General features: G+C 44.5%; 3 protein-coding genes across 6 annotated transcripts; 2 read left to right on the forward strand and 1 right to left on the reverse strand.

The window, feature by feature from the left end:
• The first annotated feature begins 2,504 nt into the window (after positions 1–2,504).
• LOC9271735 (putative potassium transporter 8) lies at positions 2,505–9,004 on the forward strand. 4 transcript variants are annotated; one of them, XM_015774976.3, is made up of 11 exons: positions 3,930–4,031; positions 4,168–4,340; positions 4,547–4,632; positions 4,753–4,987; positions 5,072–5,317; positions 5,413–5,466; positions 6,223–6,483; positions 6,644–6,696; positions 6,787–6,910; positions 7,041–7,295; positions 7,692–9,004. In XM_015774976.3, exons 3-11 carry the CDS (start codon positions 4,594–4,596, stop codon positions 8,804–8,806), a joined length of 2,382 nt encoding a protein of 793 aa, XP_015630462.1. In that variant the 5' UTR covers positions 3,930–4,031; positions 4,168–4,340; positions 4,547–4,593; the 3' UTR covers positions 8,807–9,004. The 4 variants fall into 4 exon arrangements, with proteins under 4 accessions (XP_015630463.1, XP_015630466.1, XP_015630462.1 ...); XM_015774977.3 differs by lacking the exons at positions 3,930–4,031; positions 4,168–4,340 and adding an exon at positions 2,505–2,851; XM_015774978.3 differs by lacking the exons at positions 3,930–4,031; positions 4,168–4,340 and adding an exon at positions 4,355–4,464.
• A 180-nt stretch (positions 9,005–9,184) lies between these two features.
• LOC4332771 (uroporphyrinogen decarboxylase 2, chloroplastic-like) lies at positions 9,185–12,816 on the forward strand. The gene is made up of 6 exons (NM_001417667.1): positions 9,185–9,392; positions 9,511–9,635; positions 10,138–10,248; positions 10,444–10,632; positions 11,413–11,538; positions 11,942–12,816. Exons 1-6 carry the CDS (start codon positions 9,287–9,289, stop codon positions 12,455–12,457), a joined length of 1,173 nt encoding a protein of 390 aa, NP_001404596.1. The 5' UTR covers positions 9,185–9,286; the 3' UTR covers positions 12,458–12,816.
• A 1,002-nt stretch (positions 12,817–13,818) lies between these two features.
• Positions 13,819–20,334, reverse strand: LOC4332772 (GPN-loop GTPase 3). Its single transcript, NM_001417668.1, has 9 exons — positions 20,146–20,334; positions 19,646–19,754; positions 19,483–19,564; positions 18,479–18,564; positions 18,081–18,184; positions 17,843–17,973; positions 17,674–17,767; positions 14,653–14,708; positions 13,819–14,180 (listed from the first exon to the last, which is right to left on the reverse strand). The coding sequence occupies exons 1-9, from the start codon at positions 20,188–20,190 to the stop codon at positions 14,090–14,092; spliced, it is 798 nt and encodes a 265-aa protein (NP_001404597.1). The 5' UTR covers positions 20,191–20,334; the 3' UTR covers positions 13,819–14,089.
• Positions 20,335–21,542: the final 1,208 nt, after the last annotated feature.

Raw genomic sequence — 21,542 nt, forward strand, 5'->3', positions numbered from 1 at the left:
GGGAGGAGGCGGCGGCGGGCTGGCGCACAAAAGGGAGCGTTCCTTTTTTTTTTTTTTTTTTGCTTTGACCGATCCTAACTGCTGTTTAGACGTGGGAGACTAATTGTTTTCTTTTATTTTTGCGCTAACTGCTGCGTACTTGAGATGGGGATCGCTAATTGAGGGGTAAATCCAACTCTATGGACCGTTGGATGAACAAATATAAGGATAAAAAAACATTTGAGTTCGATGAACTGATGTTTTTTATATTAGTATAGGTTCGTCATGTATGAAATGGATTAGCTAAAAAAAACTATTAACGGTTTTTCTTTTAAAACTTTCAATTTTGTGGATCGTTGCATGACATTGAGATTCGTGCAAGGGAGTCATCTATTGTGACATGCACCGATGGGGTTCTAAGCCGCAACCTTGGGAACAAGAGTGCATGGGGGTACGAATTAGGCAATTACATATAAGTTATTATGATCTAATTATACTTCAGCTAGTTACGTTTGGAAGTTTTTACAAAACTGTCAAATGTCTTATAGCAACTCCCTATATGAAAGCCGGAAATGAAAAAGTACGACTAACCCCCTCCCCCCGAACACATTAGTATTCTTCACCCCCAACTATACAAACTGGACGAATTACCCCCCTCGACCCAATCTGCGGTGGTTTAGGTTTACGTGGCGTATTCATGGCAGTCCAGTCAACATTCTATTTATAAAAAATTTGTGGGACCCACTTGTCATACTCCTCTTCACTCTTCCTCTCTCTCCTCCTCTATCTCTTCTCTCTCTCACGGGCGGCGGGCGGGGGACAGAGCAGCGGCGGCGGTGGCGGGTGACACGAAGGCGGCGACGGCGGGGGATGAGGGTGACGCAGACGAGGCGGAAGCGTCGGTGCGTATGGCGGTGGCCATGGCGGAGAGGCGGCGGCGCGCGTGGAACGAACGGCGGCGGGGGCGGACGGAGCTTGGGGCGGCGGGATGGCGGCAGGTGGTGGCGGAGGCCACTCGTGACGTCGAGGATAGAGGCGGGCGGTGGCTGAGGGGTGGGGGCGACGCTGCAGGCGATGGCGGCGGTGAGGGGAGGAGGAGCTCATCCTCGGCCACCGCGCTCGCCTCCTCCGCCGCTCGCCACCCAGACGCCGCTCGCCACCCGGACGCCGCTCGCGCCCGCGCCCCTGCACCGCCCTGCCTCGCCTCCTCCACCGTCGTGCTCGCCTTGCTGTCGCCGCTCGCCACTCAGACGCTGCTCGCGCCCACCCCCTATGCCGCCCTGCCTCGCCGTCGCTGCCGCCGCGCTCACCTCACCTCACCGTTGCCTCTGCGTCGCCCATGTTGGAGAGAAGAGAGAGAGAGAGATTGGGAAAGAGATAGAAGAGAGAGAGACTGACATGTGGGGTCCACCTGCTTTTTATAAAAGAATTGCTGACTGAACTGCCACGTAGACCAAAACCACCGCGGATTGGGTCGAGGGGGTAATTCGTCCGGTTTGCATAGTTGGAGGTGAATAATGTCCGGTTTTCAGATTTAGGGGGGATAATTTGGTCGACCGATATAGTTCGGGGATAGGGGGTAATTCATATTTTTTCCTATGAAAGCCCCAACCTCTTAGTCTTGGAATTTCGTCTTCTCATGTAAAGAAATAAATAATTTCCTCTTTTCTCTCCATCCTTCCTAGTCGACTTTCTCACCCACTTTCACATGTTCCACAAAATAGCTAATTTCCACTACCATTATTTCTTTTCTTACTTCCTAACATGGTTGTAGGTGCTAAACATGCTCTCTTCCTTTCATAACCGATATTTGTCCCGGTTATCATTTCATGATATGGCTAGATACTATGCACCCATTCTTTCTTTTATAGATTTTTTCGCTACAATTGTCATCTTCCAAAATAACTTTAGACACCGAGCATGAGTTCTTTCTTTTATGGACGATTTCTACTATATTTATTGTTTCTTAATATATGCCTGAGCGCTAAAAATGTGTTCTTCCTTTCTCAACCATGGTGATATGCACCACTAGTTAGTTGTCGCTGTCGACCTTATTTCAATTATAGGAGCTGTCAATGAATTTTACCATGACTTCCATCCCTAAATAGTAATCCTGTTTTCCCTCAATAAAAAATAGTACTAATCCAGTAGCTCCAAGTACTACTATAGGAGTAGAAAAGAAGACGAGAAGAGTTGATGGGTAGGCAGGGTTAGGAAGGAATTCACGATACCACAAGTGGATTTCTTACAAAAGGCGATTGGGCACAACTTTTTTTAGCCCTTCTCCAAAAAGGAATAACCGGCAAGATGGCTAACCGTCCAAAGCTACAAATCGTTCGTCCGCTGGTTTTCCGGCCTAACGCGCCCGCCGGCTGGTTGGCATGGCGTCGCGACCGGCCGCACCAACTCTGGTTTTTCCGGTGCCCAAGCCATCACGAGAAAGTGACCACCCCGGCCCGGCTCCCCCATCAAAACGGATTAAACAAAACGCTCGCCGCGCTCCCCGACACGACACCTCCCTCGGTATCTGCTCGGCCTTTTTCCTCACCAGCTAGCTGCAGCGACCCTGTCACACTGTGAGTCCACTCGCAAGGTCGACTAGTCGTATGCTGGAGCTGGACTCGGTGGCATTGTCGTCTACTCGACGACGGTGATGTCACGGCCCCACTGGTAGAGCGAGGGCCACAGGAGCCAAGCCAGTGTCCTCTTCTTCTTCTTCTTCTCCTGTTCAGCTGGAGCGCCCCATGGACGCTGCTGCTGCTGCTGTCCGCCACGGCATTGCGACGGCGTCCACGAGGAGATAGGCAGGAGTGGCCGGCCGGCCCTGCTTCGATCTGCTACTAATCCTGCTTCGCCGTGTTTTGTGCTGCAGGTACAAAATGCCTCTCCCAACTTTCATGGATTTCTTGATGCAGATGCGCCGTTTACCTTACAAATGTAGTAGAATCCTATACGTTTCGATCTCTCGCTCTCTATTCTACTCTGGTTGGAGTTGGAGAGAACCGGAGAGCGGCATTCTTTAGGCGTGCAAATGCAGCAAAATCTCGTCTTCTTCTTCTTCCCTGGAGTTCCCGGTACAGAATTAGATTGGTTATTTTTTTCTTGGAATTTATTGATCGAGATTAATGCCGACTCCGTATCTGGAGTTAATACTCGGGGGGTTGGGTGGGTGGCTGATAAGTCTTTGCCTGTCCTGAACCGCTCTGCATAATTTTTCCTGCTTTATTTCTTCTTACAAAACGCTTGTGCGTTAGTGGTGGCAATAATAACACAAGGACGCGGTCTAGAAGAGTCTCTTCAGTTTTTTTGTCTCCACTGTATTCGGATTGGAGCTCTTGTGCTGTTACTTCAGTTATCTTGCTTAGTCTAGGTGAGGAGAAGAATCAAGAGATGACATTTTTGTCTTGTTTAGTCTAGGTGAGGAAAAAGATTGCGTTTTTTAGTTTCATATATGCTAGTTTTGGATTAAGTAGGAAGATGCCCGAGCAACTCTTTTTGCTTCCTAATCTGCCATGAGTTGTGTGATTGATCTGTTAGCTTAGCATTGGTTCATTGTCGACGTAGACCTCGTTGGCCCATCCAATCCTTGCCTTGTCAAGAAGATACCCACGCAGATTGCGTTCCTGTAGGCCTCCCCCAAGAAACAGACAGAAATCCCGGGAGAAGGACCTCTCGGAGCTCAGATTAGAGCACTGATGACCACTTGCCCCTTACATTAACTTGTGGTAGCATCGCTGGATTATTAGGAGAAGGTCACACTCATTCACACCACAAATACTACACAATGGGGGTGGGGGGAAGGAAAAGAGCAGAAAAATTCCAACTTTTGTTTCTCCTGGATCAGGGCACGGTACAGAATTACTGACGTAGTAGCAGGCAATTTTCATGGCCCTGCTTTGCTCCAGTAGCTGCCTTAAAGTCGGGAGACGGAGACCACATGCATCTGTCCGTGGTTTCACATGGTTTGCTACTTGCTCCTCTGCACACTTCACCGGCTTCACATTTCCATTTCCATTACATCCATGGATTTGTAGATCAGTGGATGTGACTCGGTAAGGAGAGTAGTTTTAGTTCTTGGCCCATCCTCCTTTTCTTCGCTTTTGTTTTTGCTTTTGTACTTTGCGAGTATTATTGCCACTGTATGTGTATAGTACTCCATCTGTTTTCTTGCCTCTTCTTGGTGGTCAGTCTCAGCGAGTGAATGAGCTAATAAGAGTGGTAGCTAGTTACTGCTCCTACTAGTGATGGGTCTGCGACTCCGTCCGGAACACGTGGCTTTCCTTCCCTCGCGTCTCGCCATCGGTTGCTCCTAGTCCCGGCCATGGAGGAGGGGGCTCCACCATCTTTTCACCATTGCATGTGTACGTCTTTTTGCAGTTTTGCTTTTGTCTGGTCGGCTGGTCTTAGCCCTATCCTCATCTTCTGTTCGGCCTCTTGAGCCGAGCTCCTAGCTCGATTCTGGCTGCGTTTTTCCCGGGTTTTTAGGTGCCCTTTTTTTTTTCTCTTCTGTTTTGGTTCCGGTTTTTGGAGTGACAGTTTATGTAAGATTGTGTGTTTCTTGGAGTAGGAGAGCTGGGTCTTATGTACTACACAGGATAGGTTCTTGGCCGAGCAATGGATCTTGAGTTTGGGAGAGGCATGAGATCCCCACAGGTTTGTTTGTTTGTTTGTTTGTTTTGCTAACTGTTGAATTTCTAGTAGCTCTGAACACTGTTTGTGAGATGGAGGAGCAATGCTTGTTGAATTTATTGATTAGCCTGTGGGTTCTTGCAGAGGGACTCATGGAAGACAACCTTGCTCCTGGCGTACCAGAGCTTGGGGGTGGTTTATGGAGACTTGAGCATATCTCCTCTCTACGTGTTCAAGAGCACTTTTGCTGAGGACATCCAGCACTCCGAGACGAACGAGGAGATCTTTGGTGTGCTCTCTTTCGTGTTCTGGACACTCACCTTGATCCCTCTAATCAAGTATGTCTCCATTGTCCTACGAGCTGACGACAATGGCGAGGGTATGGATAACTCTAGTAGGCATGACCAATTGTGCTTGCTTTGCTCGCGAAGCGTTTAAGTTTGCAAGTTTCGCGTTCTTGCAGGAGGAACTTTTGCTCTGTACTCGCTAATTTGCCGGCATGCCAATGTGAGCCTTCTTCCTAATAGGCAAATTGCTGATGAGGAGCTTTCCACTTACAAATTGGAATGCTCTTCTGAGAGAACCGATAAGTCCTGCATCAAGGTCTGGCTTGAGAAGCACAAGAAGCTGCATACCGCCCTGCTGATCATGGTTTTGATTGGTACATGCATGGTGATTGGGGACGGTGTTCTCACGCCAGCTATATCCGGTATCCTCAGCTTCTTTTCTTAGGGCTGCTTGTCTGTTTTCCACAGATTTGATGACCGGATGCTCACTTTCCCCTCAATCTTTCATATCTCTCAGTGTTCTCGGCAGTTTCAGGTCTTGAATTCTCCTTGTCCAAAGACCACCGTGAATGTAAGTTTCCAAGTTATTTTCTTGTAAAAAGTCATTTTCCCTATCGTTGCTAGATGTTTGGATTTAGTTTATGATCAACAAAAGACACTGATTGCAAGCAAAAAGGATTAATCTAGTTCCCATGTCCCCGATTAAGTTTATTGGTGGCAGAGAAAAGCATGTTGGCACTAGGCTCAGCTCATTTAAGTTCATACGGACAATGTAGCTACTCTAAAGCAAGGAACATTATTTGCTTAGTTCTCGAGCCTATATACATAAAAACTGTATGTGTTACATGCTTGTATATTCATATCTAATTTTTTAGGTGAAGTGCAAAAGCTTAAAAAACATATGAGCAACTCTAGTTTCTAGCAGTTACCTGAGGCCCTCAAATTCGAGTTCAAAATGACTCTAATTTAATGAGTGGTGTACTGTGTACATCCACGCTTTAGTAGATAGAAAGTCTCTATAGTTGAGGTACCGAGGTGACTGAGTGACCACAAGCTACCAAATTTTAGAAACTTGGTCTTTTCTATGCCCGTTTGGTAAGCTCAGCTGACAGCAACTTAATATCGAGCCGAGAATGTTGATAAAATGGCCAGCATCTAGATCATAACAAAACCAACTACTGAATCACAAGTTCTTATTGACAAATGGAAGCCAGTATCCTGCTGTTGGGCCAAAAACACTTCTATTTATTCTGCAATGACATTTGGCCTTCTTTTTCCAGTTCAAACCTCCTGTTTGGCCCTGATAATTGATCCCCTTGTCATGCAGATGCTGTTATTCCGATTACCTGCGTCATATTAGCATTCCTGTTTGCTCTGCAGCATTACGGTACTCATCGGGTTGGATTTCTCTTTGCCCCGATAGTTCTAGCCTGGCTAATCTGTATGAGTGCTCTTGGACTTTATAATATTATACATTGGAATCCTCATGTCTACCAAGCTCTAAATCCCTGTTACATGTTCAAGTTCTTAAAAAAGACAAGAAAATATGGTTGGATGTCACTTGGTGGGATTTTACTCTGCATGACAGGTGAGCTACAATATGCTTCTAAAAATCTGAGTTGTATAATGTAAACATAATTTAGAAGTTTATTTCTTTTTTTCTTTTTGAAAAGAAAATAAGTTGTCTTTCCTTTGAAATGTTGAATAAAGGAAATTCAGCTAACTATCTAGCTCGACTGACGATGCAGGATCGGAAGCAATGTTTGCTGATCTTGGACACTTCTCATATAGTGCGATCCAGGTAATTTGGTGATCCTGCAAGAAAATCTCTCCATAACACATTCTGTAGTAACCTTATGCACTAAACTGCTAATCATTTAATTTATCACAGCTTGCTTTCACTTCTTTAGTGTACCCCGCTCTCATTCTGGCATACATGGGTCAAGCGGCTTACTTATCAAAGCATCATGACTTTTACTCGAACTCCCAAGTTGGATTTTACATCGCAGTTCCAGGTATATCTTGGCTTTGCAGATCATGATACTTGTAAGCTATGATGGAACTAGTGTTAACAACTTTAATGTTAGAACATTCTATTCCTTTGGAAAAAAAATAAACTTGCATATATTTATAATCAAACTACAGATAAGGTGAGATGGCCTGTGCTTGTACTGGCGATTTTAGCTTCAGTGGTCGGAAGCCAAGCGATCATCAGCGGAACATTCTCAATCATCAACCAGAGCCAGTCCTTAAGTTGTTTCCCTCGAGTGAAAGTCGTACACACGTCTGATAAAATTCATGGCCAAATATATATCCCTGAGATTAATTGGTTGCTCATGATCCTCTGCATTGCTGTGACTGTTGGATTTAGAGACACAAAGCACATGGGGAACGCCTCTGGTAAGAAAAAACTACTCACAATTACTTTGTAGTTTCATACTTGTTGTCAATACCAGCACTAGTGAAAGTCCCATGCATCAAAATTTTACAATCTGATGGCTAGAGTAATTATTTGACTGAAATTCCTTGAATTCTTTTGAAATATTTCTGAATTGATCACTTGACAGCTAGGGTGTTATGCACAAAAATACCATATTTTTAGTTGCTTTTTTGGGTCTCTACTCTTTTAGCTGTAGAAAATTTGCAGTGCAAATCATGCAACCCTTTTTAGCTGCAGAGCAAATGCAACACTGCACACTGCAACATTGTCATCCAGAAAAAGAACAGAAATACATACTGGTATTATAAAAAAAAAAGGGGTATCAGATTACTGTGACAAGTTTGTTTTTCCTGCAGGGTTGGCTGTGATCACAGTGATGCTGGTGACCACCTGCCTGACGTCCCTGGTGATCATGCTGTGCTGGCGCAGGCCGCCGGTGCTGGCGCTGTGCTTCCTCCTCTTCTTCGGCTCCGTGGAGGCGCTCTACTTCTCGGCGTCGCTCATCAAGTTCCTGGAGGGCGCGTGGCTGCCCATCCTGCTGGCGCTCTTCCTCATGGCCGTCATGCTGGTGTGGCACTACACCACCATCAAGAAGTACGAGTTCGACCTGCACAACAAGGTCACCCTGGAGTGGCTGCTCGCCCTCGGCGACAAGCTCGGCATGGTGCGCGTCCCCGGCATCGGCCTCGTCTACACCGACCTCACCTCCGGCGTGCCGGCCAACTTCTCCCGCTTCGTCACCAACCTCCCGGCGTTCCACCAGGTGCTGGTGTTCGTCTGCGTCAAGTCGGTGCCGGTGCCGTACGTGTTCCCCGCCGAGCGCTACCTCATCGGCCGCGTCGGCCCGCCGGGCCACCGCTCCTACCGGTGCATCGTGCGCTACGGCTACCGCGACGTGCACCAGGACGTGGACTCGTTCGAGACGGAGCTCGTCGAGAGCCTCGCCACCTTCATCAAGCTCGACGCCTCGTACCGGTGCAGCGACGCGAGCGGCGGCGGCGGCGATCACGAACCGGAGGAGGAGCGGGGGACGCGGCTCGCCGTGATCGGGAGCAGCCACGCCAGCTACGACATCCAGGACAGCGTCCAGCACTCGTCGGCGGCGTCCGTGGAGACGACGACGACGCGCCGACGAAGCGGCGGCGGCGACGACGACGGGAGCCCCGGCGGCGGCGGCGGGCGGGCGAAGCAGGTGCGGTTCTTCATCGACAGCCACGTGGCGAGCCCGGAGGCGGCGGACAACAAGCAGGTGGCGGAGGAGCTGGAGGCGCTGGCGGCGGCGAGGGACGCCGGCACGGCCTTCATCCTGGGCCACTCCCACGTGCAGTGCAAGCCCGGGTCGTCGCTGCTCAAGAGGCTCGCCGTCGACGTCGGCTACAACTTCCTCCGCCGCAACTGCCGCGGCCCCGACGTCGCCCTCCGCGTCCCGCCGGCGTCGCTGCTCGAGGTCGGCATGGTCTACGTGCTATGATATGGTCACCCAAAACAACGTGTTTAATTACTTCCTTTTCTTTTCTTTTCTTTTCCTTTTTTTTCCTCGTCTGAATTGTGTGATACAGAAGTACAGTAGGTGCTCAACTCAAAGCTGCTGTGTAGGTTTACATGTTTGGTCATCCTTTTGCTGTAAATTCGACCGCATCCGACGAGAAAGTGCTCAATTTTTGCCAAATTTCTGAGAAATTCGCCGGCCTGGCGGCCTGCATGAGAAATTCCTCGGCCCAGTCCATACGTGGGCCGATGCGGGGACCACGAGGGCCCATAACCATCGTCGATCTCGTCCGCACATCTGCGGCCGCGGCTCACCTGATCCTGAAATCCAAGTGGGCCCCACCTACCCATCCATTTCCGATTTCCATTTAGCTTTGCTTTGCCAGGTCGTCTCTCGCCGAGACGCTGCCCACCCCAATCCGGCAGCACAGCAGCAGCAGAAGCAGCTCGGATCCCTCCTGCAATGGCGACCGCGTGCCCGCCGCTCTCGCTGCAGCCGGCCTACCTCTCGGGGAGGTCCGCGCGCGCGCGCCGCCCGCCGCCCGCCGTCCGCTGCAGCGCCGTCGGAGGTCAGCGCCTGCCGTAAATCCACTGTATCGTTTGTTTGTTTACACCAGATTGAGGCGGAGTTTGATTGGTGATGGGTTTGGGGATGGTCTCGTTCCGGGGGGTGGTTGTGTTTTTCAGAGGTTATGGCGGAGACGGCGGCGGTCGGGACGGCGGAGGAGCCGCTGCTGGTGAGCGCGATCAAGGGGAGGAAGGTCGAGAGACCGCCGGTCTGGCTCATGAGGCAGGCCGGGAGGTACATGAAGGCAGGTTTACTCTAATTCGTTTTTTTTCTCCTGCATTGCAGAGTAATTTGCATCCAAATGTGCAACTAGAGGAAGATGTTCCAATTTGCTTGCAATTGTTATCGCGTTTCAAGTAAGATGTGGACCATATCTCGGTAACTGCTAGAAATTGACAAACATCAACTTCCTGATTTTTTTTTCAAACTTAGTGACCACTCATAAACTATCCTATTACTGGAACCTCCCTTATGCACAATTTTCTCTTTTTCTTGTACAGTCGTCGGATTCATTAAAGTGGGGTAAGTTTACAGAAAACAAATGAATCAATAGAACATTAATGCAGGCATCGGTAAACATGAAACAGTTTATTCCATGGTATACAATACTTAATAGCAAGCTCCAGTTGTTTGAATCGTGACAAATGCCCATTCTTTGAAGTAATACTTTATTTTCGTGTTGCAACAATCCTTACAATCAGGACCCTTTTTCCTTACCAACTTCTTGCCGTTCTTTTTTTTAACAGAGCTATCAATTGCTCTGCGAGCGACATCCTTCATTCCGTGAAAGATCAGAAAATGTTGACCTTGTTGTTGAGATCTCTCTACAACCATGGAAGGTTTTCAAGCCCGATGGAGTAAGCTGCAGATTTTGGCCCTTTCTGTATGTTGTTTGTAATTCCTCTTTTGTGGCTATCTAAGAAGCTTTTGCATGAAAAAAAATGAGAAAAGAAGCTTACGTGGATTTGAGATGTTGTTTGCCTATAATATCTAATGCTCTGTTATTGATGCTATCTCCTCTGATGCTGTTGTTTTTAATTTGATTTTGCCAGGTTATCCTGTTCTCAGATATCCTTACACCGCTTCCTGGGATGAACATACCTTTTGACATTGTGAAAGGAAAAGGTCCAGTGATATTTGATCCCTTGAGAACAGCAGCTGCTGTGAATGAGGTCAGAGAATTTGTTCCAGAGGAGTGGGTCCCATATGTTGGGCAGGCTTTAAACATTTTGCGGGAAGAGGTTAGTATTGACTTTCAGAATCCAACTTCGGAGATTGGAAATAGATGGCCTATTGGAGAGCATTACATCATAAAAAGTAGCTGATCATTTATTTTCACTTCCTTTGTCAGCCTACAATCTTTGAACTGTTACACTCTAATTGATCAATTACCTTATAATGCTGATTTTTTGTGCTGTTTTCTCAAAATGGCATTACTTGGAGTTTGTCAAGTCAATATTTTAGATTAATTAAAAGATGGAAATGTAATCACTAAAACTTGGAAGCTCATTTCCATTCTTTTGGATTGGCTTCATGGCTCCACTGTTACTTGGAATTTGGCATTTTATTGAAAAACTATAAATTATTCTGATCCTTGTTTAGCATCAAACAATTAGTCCATTACTGACTTTTAGATTCAGGGCTGATATATTCTGGAGATTGGAGAGTGCAGATCGTATAGCACAGATGAAATTCCATGCCTCTATGGCAATAGTGTTCTTCCATATTTGTTTTATGAGATATGAACTACAATTTGGGGAGGTTGTGCTGGAGAGGGATGACATCAGCAGTTGACGTTGCAATGCTTTTTCAAAACACTCCCATTGTACTACTGTTGGATTTGGTGGCCTGTGTATGCAAAGTGAACAGTTGCTTGCGAGCACAATTGTATACTAAGTTATTTAGTTAAACTTGCAGAATTCTGCAAATATATAGTTAACTAGAATCTATGATCATTTTTTGTGCTTTGTTTTGTGTACTAATTATTTCATTGGAGTGACACCCACTGTTTCCTTCCTCAGGTTAACAATGAAGCTGCCGTGTTGGGCTTTGTTGGAGCTCCCTTTACATTGGCATCCTATTGTGTTGAAGGAGGTTCATCAAAAAACTTTTCAAAGATTAAGAAAATGGCCTTCTCAGAACCAGAGGTATTGACACAATCCTATTGCTGATAAAAAGAGTACATGAGTTCTCTTCCATTATAGACAACTGCCTGTTGCTTCTTTTATAATGGCGCTGATTGTGAGCACATAGAATACTGAATATTAATCAACCTTCCCTGAAAAAAAAAAGGTTATGCAGCCTGCTGACAGTCCTAGGTAATTAGCATGGATTTTAAAATATTATACTTGACTTTGTCTGATAAAGTATTGCAAATGATGAAATGGCGTTATTATATTTTGTTAACGTGATGCATATGAGGTTCACTATCATTGTTGGCTTGCTTATTGTTTGGTATGAACGAAATTTTGGGAGTCATATTTAGATTAATTTCCCTTCATTTATCTGTTCATGTGGGCAAATTTGACCTTAATATCTATATTCTTGTAGATTCTGCATAATTTGCTACAGAAATTTACTACGTCCATGGCTAACTACATTAAATACCAAGCTGACAACGGAGCACAAGCTGTCCAAATTTTTGACTCATGGGCTACAGAACTCAGCCCAGTTGATTTTGAGGAGTTTAGCTTGCCTTATCTGAAGCAGATTGTGGATAGTGTCAAAGAAACACATCCTGAATTGCCTCTGATACTATATGCAAGTGGATCTGGTGGACTGCTGGAGAGGCTTCCACTGACAGGTGTTGATGTTGTTAGCTTGGACTGGACGGTTGATATGGCTGAGGGGAGGAAAAGATTGGGATCTAACATAGCGGTTCAAGGGAATGTTGACCCTGGCGTTCTTTTTGGGTCAAAAGAGTTCATAAGCAAGCGGATTTTTGACACTGTGCAGAAAGCTGGTAATAGTGGGCATGTATTGAACCTTGGTCATGGCATTAAGGTAGGCACTCCTGAGGAAAATGTTGCCCATTTCTTTGAGGTTGCAAAAGGGATCAGATACTGAAATACCTAGGCTATTCGATGCATTCCTTTCTCCCTAGTCCCCACCGGCAGAAGTTGTAGATTCTGCTGCTTGAGGATAGATGCAGGAAGCCATGTCTAGCGTAGAATACCTGAAGAGCACATCTTTTGCGATTTCTGTGTTTTGCGATCAAATTTTTATTTTATTGTTAGTCTTGTAAGGTTATCACTTGAGGTGTAAGAAAGTTCCTACTTGTTTATAGCAAGTATATATTCTAATCAAATCTGTAACCCCGAGATTATCAATTTGTATCGGTAAGAAATAAATATTGTATTTGAAAATGTTTTTTTTCCTAAAAAAGAAGCAGGATGTAATGTTACCTTCTTTTCTTGTTTTCGTTCTTCTGGCTACTTTTTTATCTGTCGAATTTCCCTTGATAAAAATATTATTGTTAGCTCGTGAAGTTTAAGGTCTATACCATTGACTTGATTAACATAGTACTCCATGCAGTTTCCATTTTCTTCCATTGCCTTTCATTTGCTCTGTAGTTCAAATTGTCCAACACAAAGGCCTATCGATTTTCCATCACTACGATTGACAACTAGTTGAATTATATTGTTCATCGATTCATGCTTAGCCTAATGCTGCTCAGTGCTCAACTTATTTTGAGCTTTACTTTGGTGATGCGGAGATGCAGGTGAAACATCTGTTTCGCAAGTTGGGAGCAATTAGCAAACCGCAGTAAGAGAAGTTGGCAACAATCGGTTGTGAAGGGGAAAAAAAACTAACAAGATGTATCACAGCTTGGACCAAATCTTCCTCTGCCTAACAATTCTCCAGCTTCTGGCCTTGCTGATACTAGTTCTGCCTTCCAAGATGAGTTCTTGCTGAATCAGTTGCATTTTTTCTTCACATCCTACTCCGATGTACGCTACAATTAAAAGGCCCTCTTCCTAAAATGTGCCTTCTCAGGGATAGTGCATGCAAAAGCCATTCAGTTGTATGTTAGAGATCCAGTCCTTGATTAGAGCATATAAAAATGAATTTGCAGTATGTGAATCAATGCCGGCTTGTTCAATCCAAAAGAAAAGAAATTCGATGCATCGCTATCCATAATACCAACAAAAATGTGTAGCTATTGTCATTTCAGTTTGACACCATTGCCATTCTAGTAGCTCGGGTGATTTGCAAGGAACGAACGAAACAATAGAGCGTTTAACAGCGAATGCAAGGTATCCTGAAAACAACATATCAAGTAGCATTTTATCCTGAAAACATTGTATCAAGTGGCATTTTATCTGGTTTATTCTAGTGGGTGACATCTTGTTGAAACCTTGAGTATGAAGTGGCATATTATCCGTTTTATCCCCGGGCAGAGAAAACAGACATCCGGGTACCGTGTATGAAATCATTCAGATTTTTTTTTTTTTGGCAAGCAGCAGCTTGTTAATGCCAACCAGTCAACCGATTACACAGAAAACGTACGGCTTGATATACAGGAGGTTGCAGATATTCTATCTTGTTGATCAACCGATAGGACTCATACGGAAACAGCATTGTAATCCTGCGATGCTTTCTGCATACTCCTACTTGAATACTATGTAGTCCTATCACTACTGTTCACTACATAATGCTGCTATAGTATTTTTCACTAGTTCATACGCGATCAAATGATTAGTCCTCGGGATCGAAGTCCCTAACCTTCACATCTGCGTCTACCCCATACTGGATGCAGTTGTCGATGTGCGACAGCACATACTGAATGCTGGAAAAAGAAATCAGGGCCAGTTAGAGAGATGAAAAGAGGAGCACACGGTACAAACAGGTATCTGTACATTTACAAACTTGATGTTAAGTTTTTATTTCACTAAAATATTTTGCTTGAGACTTGCGCTATAAGTTCGACCGTTGACTTATAAAACAAAATGTTCACTGATGGAATGCCTAATCCCCACCCAGAGTAGGGAGTCGAAATAGCAGTTCTTGAAGCCAGGATATATACAGCACAGACACTACCATATTATTTTTATGGAGTAGGATGGACATGTGTCTTCAAGAGATGCGATACATGAAAAGTTGGCATGCATGCTAGTAGCATGTGTAGGACTTATAGGGTAAAGGCTCACGATCAGTCAAGTCCAAAAGAGTTTTGCAACAAAATATGATAAAATTTAGGCATCCATAGGCCTGAAATTCAGAATGTGAAGTACTGAGATTCTAAAGGAAAACGGCATTACCTGCTCTCTTTTCTTAAATCAAGTGGGATGAAATTCACCATGCTGTAATCATCAACCTACATGATAGTATTAAGATTAATAATGATTACTGATAGCACTGCATTAGAGCAAAATATCTTTGAACAAAAGAATACATTCTAAATAAGGTAATGGGAAGATAGAATATGGGGTTACTATAACTTCGTAACAATCAGCTCAGACAGTCAGGCATATATTATCTAATAGTAGTTGATTCAGAATTTCAGATATGTACAAAAGATAAACAGCATGAGTATACCCTTTTATTCAAAATGCTCACACAACAAATCGATGGTTCTAAGCCTCCTGTTAGGAGCCACACACGCACAAAAAAAAAAAAGGAACACTACAGATGGTGGTGGAGATAATCTCATGAAAGTGTCGGAAAACTCAATAGATCAGAAACTAAAATGGTAATAGCATTAAGGTAAAGGGGCAATTGCATCTGTGCCCCCACTTTTGATGCCAATTGCTGTTTTACCCCCATTTTTTAGGGTTTGCAGTTTTACCCCCATTTTTTGAATCTGAAACAGCCGTCTACCCTCACTTCTAACAGCCGGTTTTAATGGTGTTAGTTATAGAGAAAATGACATTTATACCCTTGGTGCAATTGTCCCTAGATAAAAAGTGATTATATGAATCAGTACTCCAATTCACCTCCTTTTTCTTTTCAAAAGTCACTAGATAGATATTGACTTAATTTCAAGGTTTTCATGATCTCACTACTCAATGTTTATATGAATCAGTACATTCCTCCTGAAGGTTATACACTGATACATAGCAAAACATTAGATCGATTTGATATCGAACAAACCTCAACGAGCATTCAAATCAAATGAGCCCTAATTATGATTCACCTTCTCTCCAGAAGATAATTAACAAGGTTTTCATGGATAGGTAGGAGATAACGCAGAAATTAGACAGAGCATCTTGTCGATCTTCTTTTTTCCGGGGTCGCCGATGAACCTGCCGCCGGAACGGAGGGAGGGGACGAGTGCGGAGGCCTCGTCGCTGGTGCATAGCTCGAACTCGGCGAGGCCGTAGCGGCTCAGCGTCTTCCTCACCTGCCCACGGGCGCTGCCGCCGCCTCGCGCGCGGCCGCTAGGGATGAAAACGGAGCGGATACGGACGGATAATGCTCATACCATATTCGTTTTCATATTTTTTGCCGGATACGGAAACAAATACGGATAGCTCGAATACGGAAACAAATACGGACTATCTCGAATACGAATAAGAATCGAATATGATCGGACACGAATACGGAAACAAATTTTTCTCGGAACACGAAAACCAATTCAACTTCTAATAGAAACAAATATCAACATATATAATTAGCTCATTTTATATAAAATATAGTATAATTTATAAATATTTTTAAAATTTTAAATAATATTAATAATGTGGACTAGTGTTAAGAGATGAACTACTATTAAAATCTAAAAAAGTATATTGAAGGTCATAGAGTTATAAAGAAATGGGGTATGTCTTGTGGCTTCTGCGGATATCCGAATAGCACTGTTCACCGGATATCCGAATTATTATCCGTATCCGACGGAAACCCTGATACCATATTCGTATTCGTATCCGAGAGAAAATATCCGTATTCGTATCCGTATCCGAACTATCCGAGAATTATCCGATCCGAAAGGTATCCGTATTCGTTTTTATCCAGAGCGGACGGAAACTATCCGCTCCGTTTTCATCCCTCGCCTTGCGCTCGCCCGCAGCCGCCGCCTCCGCGCGCGCCCTCGTCGTCGCAGGCGTCACCCCACGCGCACGCCCAGCGCTAGGGTTTTGCCCGAAACCGATGCAGGGGGTGGGAGGACAGACTCACCATCCTATCCATTCCCTCAGGGGTACATAGGTAATTTCATATTTCCTAAAACCTTTTTTTAATTTTCTTTTGTATTTCTTTAACTCAAAACGCGGGACCCACCAAATGGCTGTCACAACTGAGGGTAGACAGCTGGTTCAGATTCAAAAAGTGGAGGTAAAACTGCAAACCCTAAAAAGTGGGGGTAAAACAGCAATTGGCATTTAAAGTGGGGGTATAGATGCAATTATCCCTAAGGTAAAAGGGGAATATGGGTAAAACGAATGCACCAAAAATTGTTAAGATACTGTCATGTTTGATTCACCACAGCTAAACTTGGTGGTATCTCCCTTCCAAATCATCAATATGGCTAAAGAAAAGAAGAGCTGCTCATGGTACCTCGTATCACAAAACAAGTGTGTGATAGAACTTGAAACACCAACAAATGTTTAATCAATATTTAAGTTTATTTTGTTGTTGAAAAAAACAAGTATTTCATGAAAATGGTATGTTTCTTGATACTTAGAATAGGCTACAGTACATTATAGCAAACCTTAATAATGTAGGTAATTTGCTTCAAAGGAATAACGATTTTTTTAAAAAAATAATGCTATATGTCCGGCATTTATGAATTTGTGAGTCTGTGACATCCTTGAGGCACTCATGACCAGTGTTATTAGATTCAGACTGGACTGGCGGTTTGAATCGGAAAAAAAAGGAACCCAGTGCTTTCCCCAGTCTGGTCAAGGCTATTTGATCATTTCTGCAGCCAAGCCACTCTGGACAGCAAAAACCTATCAAATCAGCTGTTTTTTTTTGTGGCCTGGTGAGAGAACCAAGCCCAGTGAGAACCAACTAATCAGAATAAATAGGAAAAATAGCATGATCGTTAGGCTTTGAGCACAAGGCCTCCCTACCCTACTGAAATAAACGCACGTAGTGGCCACCAGGCCATGCTCTTGGCTGGGAACAGCAGTGAAAGCATAGACATTTGAAATACATGTGCTGCCTGAATGTATAAAGAAAAACCTGCAGTTCAACTTCAACCAGTGACCAATGACCTGAGACCTGACCGGGTCAGTCACAGGTTCTGACAACAGGCTGGCAACCACATATTTTGACAAATATAGGCTTTTATAAAGGAGTAACAATATACAGAAGAATTTACAGGTTCATGTCATGCGTACCAGTTCAGCTAACGATTTGTTTAACTTGCCAAACTTGGGTGCCATCTGTCGGTTCAGCTGTGACAAGAGAACCTGCGCCTCTGGATTCAGATACCTAGAAAACATCAAGAGATTAATACAAAGCAGGATGGTTGAATCTTTAAATAAAGGAGAAATGAAATAAACATACTCTTCCACATCCTTTTTGTTGGCGACCAGGTCCATCTTTGAAAGAATGTTGATATGAGGAAGTTCAAGCTGAATCATGGCAGAAAGAGAAGCCATGCAACCACTGATGTATTTTGTCACATCACTAACAAACTTAACCAAGAAAAACAAAACTCAAGTCAGACTTGTCTACTTGTGTTTGGGGCCAGTATCTTTTTTCAAGGATAAATATATTTGGTTAGTGATCCAAGAGTCCAAACCTGTGAATCAAGAAAGTACACGGCACAAACGTTGAAATTTTTTCGTTTCAAATGTTCAACAAAGTTACGCAGAACTGGGACATGAGTGAAGAGTTCAATCTGGCCTGGAGAAACAAGATGTGGTCTCTCATTGTCATGATTTTAGGTGAAGTTAAACAATCTAAAATATTTCAGAATTCCCATGCAACTACAGGGGAAGGACATAATATCTGTATTGCTAGAGAATAACATGAGCAATAGGTCCTTGTACAAGCTTATCGCACAAGTATAATTCGTTAGATAGAGATATTGATTAATCGTTGGTTTTTTCAAGGCCATGTATGGTAAGAATAGTAGTCAAGCTCTACGTAACCTCCAACTACATTTAAAGCACACAATCATGAAATAAAGAAAGTTACCTGGGCAATCAAACACAAGATAGTCATCATCCAAATAACCATCCAGTTGCTCATCCAACCAATCATCCAAATTGTCTTCAAGGTGCCTATGGTTTTCTTAAGGAACAACTGACAGCATAAAATCCTATTAAATAAAAAATATACCCATAACATCCTCTTTAGATTGACATGATATTAATACCAAGGGTTTTTTATTGGATCCTAGTACACATATAACTCTACAGAACGTTCAAACAAATGAAGAGTCAGCATAAATTGTACACTGCTAGCCTGCAAGTAATGTGAATGGGTGAACTAAACAAGACTAATCAAGTTTGCAGTGTTTTAACTAACATAGTATGGAGAATTAAAAGGTGGTGTCTGTGCAAATGTCTCCCGACAGATGGAGTAGCAAATTGAACATATGATAGCAATGACATAGTTTCTAAAGTATCATATGCATATAGCAAAACTACTTACTCTTGGGACATCTATATAAAACTACTGCTAATGAATGGCGAAATAGAGAAAGAAGTTAGTAAATTATAGAGTTAATAAGCATGAGCAGTCCATCTCACCAACATTCATCAGCATACAGATACAGATCTGATGATTGCATGGCCATAGAGATATATAATCCAGTTCTGATTCCGAGTTTAATATATTTCAGGTGAGCTGTCTCATCCTACCGTTGATTGCTCAAAACAAAAAATGCATGGCCATAGTTGAGAGGAAAGTATGGCACTCCAGTTATAATGGCCAAGCAAATAATGCTTTTGAGACCAATATGTACTAAATCTCAAGAGCGGAGAGAGCCCCAAAAGCTAGTTGCAGAGCAATTGCGGAAAAATTGTGCTAAAAGAAAAGTTTCTACCCACAATGGCCTGATGTTGCCCCTGCAACCCAATTAGCTTTCGAAACACAACAACAGCACATTGCAAATAATTTACCACAAGGATCAGTTAAGAACTTAAATAGCTTGGAAAGAAAAGGGCAATAAAATTAAAAGACTCAAAACAGGATACTCCATGCAATAGATAAGCCCGCCATTTGGTCCCATCCCAAGTTCCTCCATGACATCATCCAATGATATGAGCTCCCTAATATCTACAAAATTTTAAAAAGAAGCCAAGTATAAGCGAGCCGGGTGGCATTTACATGTGAGCAGAAGAAGCACAAGATTCTTACCCGTAGATACAGGATAGCTGAAGTGCTCTGCAGCAGGATCGAGATTGACCATATGAATTGTCCTACCCACAGTCTCACAATGTTGATACAAACTGGAGCAATATGTCGACTGCACAGCATATACAACAGATTAGGGGGAAAAAACAATTACCAGCATCTCATTTTAGTCACTAGGAAAACTTGCAATACATGCTTGTAAATTCTCTGATAATGTTATCATGTGCCAAACTTAATACTCCCAAATTTTACCGGAGGTGGTAGGCATCCCAACAACTAGTATTACACTAACCAAACCCTAGTGAAATAAGAATAAACTCAAATACAATCGACAGGAATCATTCCCCACTAAAACAGCACGGAGACAATCCCAAGACTCGCCCCGAATATCCTAACCATCGCCGAGGAAATCCCACCATCATATCAAACCCCCTCCAAAACCGAAAAACCTAAAAGCATGAAACGAAGCGGATGGGATGGGGGAGTCGGATAGACCCATTCACCTTGCCGCTCCCGGCGGGGCCGATGACGAGCTGCGCGTACCCCATGGCGGGCGAGAAGGACTAGGGTTTTAGAGAGGGGAGAGGCGGGGGAGGAGGTAGTTGCTCTGGAGGAGGAGGAGGAGGAAGCGCGCGGCGCGGGTTAGAAGGCGGAGGAGATGGCGGCGGCGAGCACAGCGTCATCTGGGTTTTGGTGCTTGCGGCGGCCTTGTGATGGAGGCACATGCAATGGAGCGAACAGAAGTTGCTCGATACTGGCGTGCAGGCTTGAGCGCCGTTGGGTCTGAACATCTGCAGCGCTCGACCGTTGGATGGCGAGCGCTGGGTATGATGGACACCAGCAGCCCGTTTTCCGGGAAATTTAAATATTTGCCACTTTTAGATTCGATAATTATCCAAATATCCTTATTAGGTTTGCACTTAATTTTTTCCTTTTAAGAGATAGTCTCTTAACTATTTGCCACTTTTTTCCCCTCTTAAGAGGTAGTCTCTTAACTATTTGCCACTTTTGCCAACGTGGCATACTCGGGTGAAAAATAGTGAGATCCACTCGTCAGTCTCCCCCGCTCTTCCTCTTCCCCATTGACGTCGGCATCATTGTTTCTCCACTGCGCCTGCACCCGTCAACATTGGCGGCTCGGCGCCGCTCCGCCTCCTCTGCCGCTCTACCTCCGCCGCCGCCCTCCTCCTTCGTCGTTGTCGCCTCTTCGCTTCTTCCACCGCCACGAGGAGTCCTTCCGGCGGCTCCGCCTTCTCCGTCGAAGCTCTGCCTCCCCCGCCGCCACTGCTCCACTTCCTCCACCAGCGCCATTGCTCTGCCTCCTCTATCGCCACCTTGCCTCCTCCTCCGCCACCGCCGTCGCCGCTCCACCTCCTCCATCGTCGCTGCTCTGCCTCATTCGTTGCCACTCTACCTCCGCTGCCACTCTGCGTCCTCCACCCACCATGAGGAGTCTGTTCGGCGGTTCCGCCTCCTCCGTCACTGCTCACTGGCGTTGACAGGTAGAGGCACGATGGAGAAGAGAGGCGATGCCAGCGTTTATGGGGAAGAGAAAGAACGGGGAGAGACTGACGAGTGAGTCCCACACCATTTTTCACCCGAGTTTACCACGTTGGCATGCCACATAGGCAAAAGTGGCAAATAGTTAAAAGACCACCTCTTAAGAGGGACACAAAATTAAGTGCAAAACTAAGAAGGGCATTTGGATAATTGCCAAACTTAAAAGTGGCAAATAGTTAAATTCCCCCGTTTACCCCTAGCCCACTAGACCACCTCCCTCGCCCTATCACGCTTCTAGCATAGCTTAACTCAGCTATAGGGTTCACAGTTGAATTCGATTCGGATTTTATGAAGTCGGGACTTTTTGAAGGACACAAATTGCTCGGCTTTTCAGTCATGT

Source organism: Oryza sativa, chromosome 3 (genome assembly GCF_034140825.1).
Source record: "Oryza sativa Japonica Group chromosome 3, ASM3414082v1".
Classification (NCBI taxonomy): domain Eukaryota; kingdom Viridiplantae; phylum Streptophyta; class Magnoliopsida; order Poales; family Poaceae; genus Oryza; species Oryza sativa.

Excerpts from the sequence above, each read along its gene's own strand:
- LOC4332771 (NM_001417667.1), top strand. The coding sequence starts at position 9,287 with ATGGCGACCGCGTGCCCGCCGCTCTCGCTGCAGCCGGCCTACCTCTCG. Across the intron at positions 10,249-10,443 it reads AGGTTTTCAAGCCCGATGGA|GTTATCCTGTTCTCAGATAT; the intron begins GTAAGCTGCAGA and ends TGATTTTGCCAG. Across the intron at positions 11,539-11,941 it reads TGGCCTTCTCAGAACCAGAG|ATTCTGCATAATTTGCTACA; the intron begins GTATTGACACAA and ends ATATTCTTGTAG.
- LOC9271735 (XM_015774977.3), top strand. The coding sequence starts at position 4,594 with ATGGATCTTGAGTTTGGGAGAGGCATGAGATCCCCACAG. Across the intron at positions 4,988-5,071 it reads AGCTGACGACAATGGCGAGG|GAGGAACTTTTGCTCTGTAC; the intron begins GTATGGATAACT and ends GCGTTCTTGCAG. Across the intron at positions 6,911-7,040 it reads ATTTTACATCGCAGTTCCAG|ATAAGGTGAGATGGCCTGTG; the intron begins GTATATCTTGGC and ends ATCAAACTACAG.
- LOC4332772 (NM_001417668.1), bottom strand. The coding sequence starts at position 20,190 with ATGGGGTACGCGCAGCTCGTCATCGGCCCCGCCGGGAGCGGCAAG. Across the intron at positions 18,185-18,478 it reads TCTTGTGTTTGATTGCCCAG|GCCAGATTGAACTCTTCACT; the intron begins GTAACTTTCTTT and ends TTGTTTCTCCAG. Across the intron at positions 17,768-17,842 it reads AACAAAAAGGATGTGGAAGA|GTATCTGAATCCAGAGGCGC; the intron begins GTATGTTTATTT and ends GATGTTTTCTAG.